The sequence below is a fragment of the Colletotrichum chrysophilum genome, assembly GCF_026319265.1.
Source record: "Colletotrichum chrysophilum strain AFK26 chromosome Unknown scaffold_143, whole genome shotgun sequence".
NCBI classification, from domain to species: domain Eukaryota; kingdom Fungi; phylum Ascomycota; class Sordariomycetes; order Glomerellales; family Glomerellaceae; genus Colletotrichum; species Colletotrichum chrysophilum.
The window spans coordinates 38,969-50,981 of record NW_026517430.1 but is presented as its reverse complement, the minus strand read 5'-3'; the positions used below and the strand labels follow the sequence as shown (position 1 = coordinate 50,981).

Sequence of the window (12,013 nt, the reverse complement as noted above, 5' to 3'; positions counted from 1 at the left end):
ACGCGTGGTGATAGAATGATATGTAGGTAACCGGTTGATGCAATAGAGAGCAGCTGATGTTTTCAAAACCCATCTACCTAGTGCAACATTTGTACTAGTCGAAATATTAGCCTTCGACCTCGTTATACGTGGCATCACACTTACCTCCAGCGTTTGCTCGCAAATCGGTACTGAGTCTGCGGGGAATGTCGTTTTCTCGTTGAAGCTGACAACACCCCCGTAAGATTGGCCGGCTTGGCACGACACAGGTCTTTGCTTCTGACATGCGATGCCCCAATAGGTCACTTCGGTAAGGACTCGGCAATCCCCTCGAGAGACAATAGTTCCGAGGGGACTGCCCTCGACGGCAGAAAGCCAATGGAATGCCAAAGAAAGAATGAAACTAAGCGATGTCGAATGCATGGCGATGGCGGATGAATTGGTGTTGTAGGTTGAACGGGCCTGAGACAGTGAAGAAGAAAAGCTTATTACAATGACAATTAAGGTAGGTTGGGAAACTCATTTACTTATTAGACTGACTGTGTTGCTCTAAGTAATACTACCGAGGACCCTGTCCTGGGGCATTCGACCGCCGTATTGGCACGCTCCATGCGCAACTAGGACTTGCCCCTTAACCCAGGATGTACTAATGAAGTTGGAGGGGCCCCCATTATCAATCCAATCTGTGATTTCTTGACAACTTTCGACTTTGAACAATCTCGTGCCTGACACAAGCCACCCTTATGGGAGGGTCATGACTGCCTATCGTCATTAACACGCTCGGTGACTGCGAAGGCCCCGACGGTTGCTAAACCCAGTAAACGACTGTTACGAGTCACGAATCGTGGCCCTGGCGACCATGCGCATCCACTCATGACAAGCCTATCGTTCGGTTTCGCAAAGCGGCGAGTCGTAAGCAGACATGCTCATTTGGGAAGACACGGAAAACGCGATCATTCAATTGCGCTGGCGAGGCACGTCCGGACTCTCCGACGTCCTGGATGCTCAACCACCTGGGACTCACGGATGTCTTTCGCGATACTTCAGGGCACCTTCAGCCACTAAGATAGAGACTTCGAAGTATTTCTCTGCATAATAGACTCCCGCCTTGAGTTTATTCCCCGGTGCCGGTTAAATAAGACTTGGGGTAGGGCGCCAGCAAGGACTAGGAAGAAACACCATCGACAGTGGGTACTGACCCGCAGCCAACGGCTCTTCACGCCTCGCGCAATTCAACTTGGTAGAACTTCTACTAAGACTGCAATAAAACTCTCCCGACATTAAGCTTATTAGAGAGGACTTTTTCGTTATATGTAAGCCAACAAAAATGTCATCTTCCCGTAATCACAGAATTTGCGTATCAGTGGCACATTTCCGGTCTTCATAAATCTAGCTGTCGTCGTTAATTCACTCTGGGCAGCGTCTTCATCACTCTCACACGAGATATTGCGCGGAATCGGGAAAGCAGTTGTAGGCTTTCGGTGCATGTGCGCCTTGGCGAAGTTGTCCAAGCTGGAGTTATCGTTTCAGATCCCAAGACAGGAGCTCAATGAGGACAAAGCAGCAGGATGTATCCGTAATTTCCAGGGCCCGGCCCGGAAATGTATCCGGCTCGCTTAGTGTAAACTTTCTCTTTGCCCATCAGGCGATGGAAGGTAAGGGCAACCAACTGGAACAGACAAAAACCTCAGGGATGCCCTTGACCTCGTATGCCCGGGCTGTTCCGCACTTTATACATAATGTGCGGAACAGCCCGGGCAGGGAAGAGCTGAGGCAGTTGTAAGACGAATGTGAACTCCATCCCTAATTTCGAAATGTTGCTCATTGACATGAAAGGCGATTACTCGCCTCGCGCAATAATAGTGCAGCTGAGCTTCGGACTGAACCCAGCCTTATCTATAGGGGGGAGTTGGCTTATTACAGAAACAACAAGGAGAATGAACGGATCATTGATGACCACTACGTAGCGAACAAAGTCGATCTTGATGGGGAAAACCCCTCTTGTATGTGAATCCGTTAGGCGGAGTGCAAAAAGCTGGACGCTTTAGGATCCGTAAGGACATGATCACCGGGGGTCCTTGCAACGTGCTTCTAAGCAAATCGAGAAGGTATTCTTTTGCGACCTGTGTTACTATACACAATCTTCTACCCAGGTGTGACTGGTTGAATGTTGCTTCTACTACTTTCTAAGGATCTTGAGTTAGGCTTGAGGCTGGGGAGTATACTTGACAGTGATGGATAGCTACCTCTTAGAACTATTCTTCCAGGCCTTTTTGCAAACAAAGAGACAGAGGGGTCAGCTCATACAGGTGACACTAAGCTACAACTCGGAACCTAGGTACTTGAGTGTCTACAAAAATGTGCAGTGAGTGACAGAACATCGATTTTCCTTCAATTCCATCAGTCTTGCGCGTTGGCTGAAATTTTGCGGCGCAAAGCTAAGCTCTCATATACCAAGCTCATCAAGCCCTGTATTTCAATGAGTGATACACTTGGAATAGTCCTTATTTGCCGGGCAAGACTTGACATGGTGGCCTCCTCCCGTGCCCGGTGTGCCTGGCTGCACAGGCTGCCCCTTCTGCCTGGTAACTGGGTAATGGCCCCAAGTGTAGTTCCACTTCTCAACGCGAGATGCGTGGAAGGCCTTCCGGTCGTTGATAGCCTCCACGTTGGCGGCGTGTTGTTTCGGGTCTCTTCTTGGAGCTAGGGGTAGGACTCGTCGACGTCTCAGGGGCGGTGGATTGACTTCGTTGTTTGGGCCAGGATAGCTCGCGACATCGGGGTAGTTGGCGGTGTCAGGATAGCTCACAGCATCGGGATGATTCGCGGCGTCGGGGTAGTTTGCGGCGTCGGGGTAGTTCGCACCGTTGGGATAGTTCGCGACTTCGGGGGTAGGGTTATGATATGGCAGAGGATCGATGGTATAAGGAGCATCGAAGTTATCAGGAGCTTCGGGGGCCTCGGGGGCCTTGGGGGCCTCGGAGATATTGGGCTCCTGCTCCTGCTGCGGTTTTGACGTTACAGCTACGGCCGGGACCTTTCCAGTCATCCCTTTTGGAGGCGGTGGAGGTGTGCCTGCTGTAACCAGCCTTGCCTCATCCCGCAAGCGGGTTACTGGCGCCGCCATGGCCGGACCAACGATGATGAGAAAGAAGACATTCGAAACCAGCATCTTGATGAAGGCTGTCTTGTGTTACCTCTTGAGGATCTTCGTACCAGTTTCAAGAAACCTCGAGGGCTGATGATAGCCCCAGTTATTCTGAAAGCTGCTTAGAAGATGCTTAGAACATTTAACACAGATGCTGTCGGTCTGTTAGCCCTTCGGCGCTCTGCCGCGGCCACTCATCTGCTACTTACCTCTTTACAATCAGCCCGCATAGCCAGCCAAAGGCTAGAAGGTCAAGGACAAATCCCACGACTCACGCTCTTTGGGTTTCTCTTCAATGTTGTTTTGTTTTTGTGTTATTCCCGTCTACATACCATGAAATTGGGTTTGTCTTCAGTGAAGACATGAGGATCATTCCCCGAAACGGATCGACGTCGAGAGTTATGTCTAGACATGCCAAATTCTCCAGAAATGGAGAAGAGGATGCCATCCGAATTCCTATCCACGCAGACGAAGCTTTACGCGTATCCCACCTGAACACAAGCTAGCGATGCCTCGGCGAACTGTTAGATCAGCACTACTATCGTGTTACCCCTCATAGGGCGAGTAGGGCGGAACAGAATGCAAGGTAAGAAGACTTGCCTAGCTTACTGAAAATTGATAATATCTCGAAAGGCAATTTGGAAGTGCGGATTTAGAGTTGCGCACAAAAGCACCTGGGCTGAACTCCTCGAAAACCACGATATTTTAGCTTTGGGTCTCAGTAAGCACCTTTCAGGCCGAACTCTGAATACTCAAAGTGTCGTATATTCTGCTCTTCAAATTGAGGTTTTATGCTATAGGACATTGTATAATAATGAACCAGGTGGATTGCATGACCTAAGGACGTATACGTCAATAGTACGAATTGACTTCCGATGTCCTCTGCGGGCACCAATAGTCAGTTGCGCTCACGGTTCACCAAAACCTTTCACATCTCGGAAGTATCGCCGATAACCTCGCTCTCGGACTACTCTTCCATAGTCAGGTGCTCGAACAAGAGGGAGAGCGGTCGTATTACTCGGATCTCGGCCCTTTGTCGTCATCGCGGGGTTCAAGATCATCCGTTTGACGAAGTCCGTGGGGTTGTTCTTCTTTACCAGCTTACCAGTCGCGGCAATTATGTCTGGATGTGGAAGTCTTTTCCACTTCACACCATTCAGATTAGTACTACACAGCACACGGAGTAATCCGTATATTCTAACTGAAAGGCAAAAGGAGTAAGTTGCGAAAGAGTATGTCCAAAGTTCTTTGGGGACGACGAGGGCTTTTTCTCTTATCGAGGTTTCGCCCGAACAGAATTCATGCTGGATTCACCTCATGGCCCAAAAGTCCAACCTTTAATGTTGGTGGATGAGTGAAATCGCTGTGACGTACTCCGCAAGGTCCAGACGTCCTCAGCGACCGAGACATAGGAGTCTCAGGAGGCCCCAGATTCTTTTACAACGCCTGTAATATTGTAGACAGTGATACAAAGACTCAGAGATAACCCTCACAATTTCTCGAGAACTTGGCTACTTCTTGTCTCCGGCCTATTTTATCCTCTTGGGCGCTCTCGAGCCCTCTCGCCAGTGCTCCTTCCTCACTGAATACCTTAGGAGTTCTGTACTATAGATGCCCAGAGCACCCCCCTCCAGGCTGTACCTGACGGTTTTCAAAACTCCTATGCCTAGTTCTGTCGCAATGGATATCGAGGGTTCAAGCTTAGAGCATAATTTGAGCCAGACTTTCACGTTGTCATGGATCCTTCTGCGTTCATCGCGACATGATGGTGGTGATGCATGAGTCGATGTGAACGATGGACAATGGACTTTCCAAAAACCCCGCCACCTTCGGCGTGACCAACAGTTCCGTCACCGAAGATTGCCCGGGTCTGGAGCGGAGCGATCCAGGATGTCCAGTCGCGTCAAGATAGGGGTTGAGCGCGATGCGAACCGCGCCCTCCTACTCGTCTGCAGCCCAGCTCCTCCGGAGCAGAGCACAGGAAGGTTCATGTGAAGAAGTTTGTGAGGAAGTTTCCCTCGCGCAAGGAGGAAGTCAAGAGGTATCACCGCTTGCGCAGTACATTAAACCCGCGCATGGCCTGAGAGAAGCGAAGAACCTGCTGAGGCGTCCGTGTTGGACGCGGAGGTGGACGCAGGAAAATGAGCGTTTTGGGTCGTAAGATCGACTGCATTTGCGGGTCTAAATCGCCACATCATGCTTTTCAAAGTTCTTCGCGTCAGTTCTGCACTCGGGCAAGTCCAATGTTTGGCATGGCCCCTGCCTCGACGCGTCCATCGCGCTGCGGCTGGGCCCCGTGTATTGGCCTTTTGCAGAGCCACGATGGAGGCGAGAGGCGTCATCATCTCCCTGTGGGCGGTGATCACATCTTGGGATAGGTTATCTTCTAATTCAAAGCTGAAGATCATGGGTGTATCAGGTCTTGTTGACGGGACCTCAGACGCTGTGCCTGAATACCGTTTGACTGCCGAGAAGATCCATTAGACCCGCATCCCTCAAGTTTCTTGTATTGACGAAGACCCTCGGGCCTCTTGAGTAAATATCGGATAAGCCGGAGGATAGAAATCCGTGAGTTGCCGAACTGGGTACCGGATTTCCAGCCGAAGTCAAGCAGCGGACGCGAATATTCGGCATTTCTCTCCGAAGACCAGAGAGCTTACCAAGCGGCTTTTGTTATCGCTGGATGATGGAGTGTCTGCAGCCGTGGAGCAAGATGAGGTGGTACTGGTGATCAATGGAATCGAGTTCAACGATGTACAGGCCATTGGGGAGAAGGCTCCTGTCTGGGCTAACCAAAGTATGGGGACGAGGACGAGATTTGCAAGCAGGTGGTGCGAGAGAGGCTGGCCTGATGGACGCATACAGCAGCTTCGCATTCAACAGGAGAAAGCCGTGCTTTACCATTTCGGAGAACTGTGCTGGTGGACTTGAAGTAACAGGCCCGTTGCAATGAGAGTCTCATAGCCATTCCGATGGCGTTGCGAATGCCCGAATCAGAGTCAACACTTGACTCGGAGAAGGCTCTGCATGAGCTGTTATTCTTGTGGGAGTCTGTATATGCAAGATACGATTTCGCCCGGCGAGCCTAGCTGGGGTTTAGGATGATCGTGGGAAGCTGCGGGACGCCATTGTCTCCTCTCCATTACGCTTACAAAATCGCGATGTCCCTCAGTTCACGTCTAGCCAGAGGGTATCATCATAAAACAGGCCCGGCCGAGCACCGGGAGCTGACCATGGTCCGGGACCCTCATATCGAGTGCCGGACGGCCGGCCATCATGACCATTTTCAGGCCCAACGGTATTCTCTTTCATATTCTCGTTCATATTCTCGTTCATTAGGTCAAGACCTCGATCACTTCATCGCTCGAAAGCGTGGATTGAGTGTCCAGACATGCCGCAAATTACTGTATTGTGGAGCTCGGGCCGATAGATAGCATAGATAGCACTCCCTCAGTGGCAGTGGGTGTGAACCGGTCCAGGCTCTGGAAGTAGTAAACATTCCATTGATGGGCCAACACAACTCGAAGAAAACCATGACAAATTCTTTCGTGTTGGGTGAGATGTACGGCTGTCTTGGGGGCAGGTGAACGCGAGGTTGGCCACACTCTCGCGTAAAATAGCATATGTTTCGACAAACGTCCAGCGTAGCGCTTAGCTTCCACGGGCGGCCGCCACTAACACGGGTCTATGGACGGCTGGATGCTGGAGTTTATACAAATGAGGGGAAAGCCCGTCTCAAACAACGCGTGATGTGGGCGCGACTCCGGGCATATTATAGTCTTTAGTTGTCTGGAAATATCTTTGGTATTCGCGTGCCACCTTGCGCGGAAAGAGGTGTCGTTAAAAGATGCTCTTTCTGCGGATGGGGCCGCAAATGCTCCGCGCGCTGGCCTGGGCAGCCTACAGGACGCATTGTCTGCTGTCAGATTATTTCCAGCGTGGTAAGCTGGGTTGGACGCCCCCACGACACCCTTGATGGTGGGCCGATGTCGGTGGAGGTAGTCTTGCATTCAGTGGTTTCCTGTTGGGGCAAGAATTTCCTGAGGCGAGGTTGACACGGGAAATGGGACAGTCTTGGGTTATTTGGCATTCAAAACCACTTGAAGGATTTGTGCTGTGACTCCTGTCATTTGAATGGTCGCATCGGTCTTGTTGGTGGACCGTCTCCGTTGCTCGGTGGCCATCATCTCCGGCGATGGGTACGGGTTGGCCTCAAAGCTGAAGGCTGCAGGTTACGTAGCCTGAAGAAAAGTCGCAAAAGGCCTTGCGATAGGATCCGGGGCTCCGTGGCGCCACTTTGAAAGACTGCTTTGACTTCGGGTTGGCAAGCTGCCAACCTCTTGGCATCGCCAGCTTGGGTCATTGCGGGTTGACGATCCGCGCATCATCGCGTGGCACTGCGGTGGTCTGACTCCCAATACGGTCCGCGCTGGAGTCTGCAATCAAGCTGTCGGGAATTGAGTCCCGAGACACTGTCAAGTCCCCGGGTAGCGCTCCTGCTGGATCGGCAATCGCGCTTCATGGAAGGGCCTTTTCCATCGTAGGTCCAGCGGCAACTTGATCGACTTCGAAAGCCCGCTTGCGCTTGGCCCAGTGATCTGGATTAGTGCTCTCTCGCCGGTGGGAGGAGGCGTCTAGATCGGCAAGGGACGCTGACGTGACGGCTAAACGGCATGACTCCCTTCTTCTGGTTCCAGTACGCATGACTTCCGAGACATCGCCACGATCTAAGGTGAAGACAGGGCATGAGAATATCCTCAAAAGGCTGAGAGACGCTTTCTGTAAGGCACCGACGCCGGTGCATGAACCTTGCTCCGACTGCCGCCCGACTAGAATGGTATGCAGGGCTCACGAGACATCCGTGGATGGTCTTGCGGCACAGCACAGCAAGCGCGTATGAAGGGCTGAAATCGGGTGAGGTTTCGACCAAGCCCGGTTTTCGGCCTTATTGGCATGTTGGCGCCGTGGCATGCGGAACTAATCGGAGTCAGTACGGCTGTCGAATGGTCTTTCCATTATCAATGCCAAAAGCTGCGACGTTGTCATTGAGTCCATGATGTCCACGATTCTCTGGTAGCAGTGACTTCGTATGCAGATATACTGTACTTGGCGCCAGTGTAACGCTGCTCGGCACGCGGAAGACACTCGTAGAAAAGCGGTCTTCGTGGGGACCTTTCCTGGGTCTGGGGATCGGGATGGATGAACGATTGAGATGGGAGATGGAATCACGGAGAGGCGAGATGGAAGTGGCGGATGTTGTCGGCCAGTCAGCGAGCCTGATGATCTGATAAGATTGCTAAAGGCGGGGCCGAATCAGATAAAAATTTTGCATCGGCGCCATTGGAACGGCCCCACCGCCTAAAATGACACTAAAGGCGATGGACCAACCAATGGCCGCCGTTGGGGGACCTCCTTCCCTGCAACAGTGGGTGGGGTGCGTTCACCACTGATCGCTCCTTCCAGTTTTCCAGTTCGATCCTTCCTTCCCGATGTTCTGCTTGTTCTGGGAAGGCAGGTTCCATTTTCCAAATGGCAAGCACGACCTGCCCCCCACCTCACCTGCCAATTGGCAGTCGCCATGAACTGTGGCCTCTCGTGCCCGGCCAAGTTCACGTCGCATTTTCCTCCTCCACTAAACCCTGGTCAACCTTGAAGTCAAGCTTTTTTCTGTCTTTATTTGGTGCCTCGGCTGGGGTACTATCGGGCTCCGGATCCTCGCAAAGACCCGCAACTCGAAAGAGCTTCTGTCCAGCAAGCTCCGCCGTTGAGGGCGATGGCTCCGTCCGGTCGGCCGCCTCTGCTAGGTACATTTGAGCGAGGCTTGACGATTTCGAGACTACTCGAATGGCTTCGGCTGCGTCAGGAATGCAAACATCTTGCGACCAGAGGGCGTCAACACCCGGTCATCCTCCGTCTCTCGCCACAGAATCATCGTCCATAGCTTAAGGCTGGGAAAGGGTAGCCAAGGCCACATGAACCGGCGATCCCCTGAGCTCGAATCAGGCCAGCTTCTTACAGCAATCCACTCGCCAACGCCCGAGACAAGTGGCAGCGAGCTCTTTTCTGACCAATCTGACATGTGAGGCCACGGATCGATGCCACCAACGAGTGACCCGACACTGGTAACCGAGCTGCAGCTAGGGCTTCTTTCGGCGCATCGGCTCCTAACGGCAGGCTTCCACCCTTTACGCATCTGCACGCACGATTCACCATTGCAATGCCAAGCAACTAGAACCTCTTTCCACTCTTCAGCTGTCCATCCAAAGCATCCTCCAAGAATCTCATGCTCTCGGAGGGCTTCCTTGTACATCGACTGCCGCCTGCGACATGTCTCTCCACTCCGTCGGAACGCGCCCAACGACCTGGACCGGTCAAGTCCATCTCCCTTGACTTGATTTCGTAATGCTGCGGCCGTCCGTACCAGAAGACAATGAATGGCACCACTGCAGCCCGAGTCGTCAGAGTGGAACACCGGCGTGGTCTGGCTTGCTTACCACAACCCAGAACCGTCCGTCTGCCACCGCTGATCCTAGCCATCCCGTGGACCCTTCCCCACCACCCAAAACCGCCAGACGGTTCTTTTGCGCGGGCGAGAGCTGGACATCCAGGCACACGAGCCTGTTGGTGCTAGTCCTGGGCGTGGTGGAGGTGTGGGTGGCTCTCGCCTCTGCCTTAGCGTTGACATCCGTCAGAATCAACCTTCAACATCGCATCGCCGAGCCGATGTCCTTGCATGGGCTTGCCGGAGGGTCCCGTACCATGCTGTATATAAGCAGCTTGCCGCGCTGCCCTCCATCGGGCAGCCTGTGTCTCTCTCAGCTGCATCCCTTCCCACGACAGCAAGAAACGGGGCTCCTTGTTGCTCTACTGCGCCGCTGAGCCTGGTCCTCGCACATTTTAGCATCAAACGAAGCCGGCTTCCGATTAGACAACCAATCGATTAGACAACACAGCGATAATGGGCTTGTTCTCCAAGAAGGCTCCCGCCGAGGAGCAGGTGGCCGTTGAGCCAGCCGAGCCCCTGCCGGCCGGCGATGAAAAGTCGCTGAGAAACACAGCCGAGAAGTCCAGCGAGGAGGACCTCGTGGGCAAAGATGTTCAAGCTGGTGTTGCCAAGGTTGAGGGTATGACGGCCGTCTGGACGAAGCGTGACCTGATCATTGCCTACGTCTTGTGAGTAGCTCGAGTGGAGGCTCTTGGTAACCTATTACTAACAATCCATTCAGCATCTGGCTCTTCTACGTCGTCACCGCCATCCAGGAAGTTTCCATCCGTGTGTTGACGCCTTTCGTCACCAGCAGCTTCTCGCTGCACTCTCTGACAGCAGCAACGAGCATCATGTCAACTCTGATCGCTGGCCTCATCAAGCTGCCCTTGGCCAAGATCCTCGACACCTGGGGCCGTCCTCAAGGTCTCTCCTTGATGCTTGTATGCTGGATGCTCGGTTTCATCATGATGGCGGCATGCAACAATGTCCAGACTTATGCCGCCGCACAGGTCTTCTACTCCACAGGGTAAGATACCATCTTTCCATCAGCCGAATCAGCGGCTAACTTGCACATCACAGAGCCCAGGGCCTTAGCTACTGCATCACCATTTTCATCGCCGATACCTCAACGCTGAAGAGCAGAGCCCTTATGCTGTCATTTGCCACGTCGCCTTACATCTTCCTGACTTGGGCCGCTGGGCCGATTACCGAGAGTCTTCTCAAGGAGGGCGGTATTGGCTGGCGCTGGGGTCTGGGCATCTGGTCCATCGTTGCACCCGTCGTGATTTGCCCTCTGGTCGGTCTCTTTCTCTGGAACCAACGCAAGGCTATCAAGCAGGGCGTCATTCAGGACCGCGGCGCCATCAAAAACATCTCTCTTGCCAAAGTCAAGGCGTTCCTCATTGAGGTGGATGCTTTGGGCATCCTCATTCTTGCTACCGGCATGGCTCTTTTCCTCCTGCCATTCAGCTTGTACTCCTACCAAGCCGACGGCTGGCGCTCCCCCATGATCATCTCTTTCATCATCATCGGTTTCCTCCTGATCATTCTCTTTGCTGTCTACGAGAAGTTCTGGGCCCCAGTCACCTTCATTCCTTTCTCCCTGCTGATGGACCGAACCGTCTTCTTCGGCGGGTTGATGTTTGTCTTCCTGTTCTTCAACTCGGCCGTTTGGGGTTCTTACTTCACCTCCATGCTTATGGTCGTCTGGAACACCTCTGTCTCACAGTCTACCTACATCGGCAACATCTACCGCACCGGATCCTGCGGTTTCTCCCTGATCATTTCTGGCTTGATCTACAAGACCGGTCGTTTCAAGCCATTCGCTCTCTTCTTCTGCATCCCTCTTATGATGCTTGGTGTTGGCCTCATGATCTATTTCCGTCAGCCGGACAAGGACATTGGATACGTTATCATGACCCAGATCTGTAAGTTGCCCGTTGTGTCGCAAGCATCTTATCTTACTAACTTATTCAGTTGTTGCTTTTGCGGGTGGCCCTTCCGTCATTTGCGGAGAGATGGCCATGCTTTCTCCCTCCGACCATCAGCATGTGGCAGTCATCTTCGCCGTTCTCGATCTGTTTGGCAGCATTGGCTCCACGGTTGGATACACCGTCGCATCAGCCATTTGGACCGGAACCTTCAAGAAGAATATTGCGAAGTACACGCCCGCAGGAACTCCTGTCGACCAGATCTACGGAGATATCTACTCGCAGCTCGGCTATCCTGTCGGATCTCCTGAGCGCATCGGAATCCAGCGTGCTTACGGTGACTCGCAGCGCATCATGCTCATCACCAGTGTGTGCCTGTTGGTTGGTGCACTTGGCTCCGTTGCCATGTGGAGAGACATCAACGTCAAGAAGGTGAAGCAGGTGCGCGGAAACGTTGTTTAAGTGGAA

The 12,013-nt window shown here is 52.8% G+C and overlaps 2 protein-coding genes across 2 annotated transcripts; one reads left to right on the top strand and one right to left on the bottom strand.

Annotated features, from left to right (window-relative positions):
* Positions 1 to 2,455: 2,455 nt before the first annotated feature.
* Positions 2,456 to 3,151, bottom strand: COL26b_011546 (uncharacterized protein; the record flags this gene model as incomplete). The annotated part of the gene is made up of 1 exon (XM_053184212.1): positions 2,456 to 3,151. One exon carries the CDS (start codon positions 3,149 to 3,151, stop codon positions 2,456 to 2,458), a length of 696 nt encoding a protein of 231 aa, XP_053031833.1.
* Positions 3,152 to 10,085: 6,934 nt separating this feature from the next.
* COL26b_011545 (uncharacterized protein) lies at positions 10,086 to 12,007 on the top strand (the record flags this gene model as incomplete). The annotated part of the gene is made up of 4 exons (XM_053184211.1): positions 10,086 to 10,300; positions 10,354 to 10,641; positions 10,695 to 11,542; positions 11,592 to 12,007. The coding sequence occupies 4 exons, from the start codon at positions 10,086 to 10,088 to the stop codon at positions 12,005 to 12,007; spliced, it is 1,767 nt and encodes a 588-aa protein (XP_053031832.1).
* Positions 12,008 to 12,013: the final 6 nt, after the last annotated feature.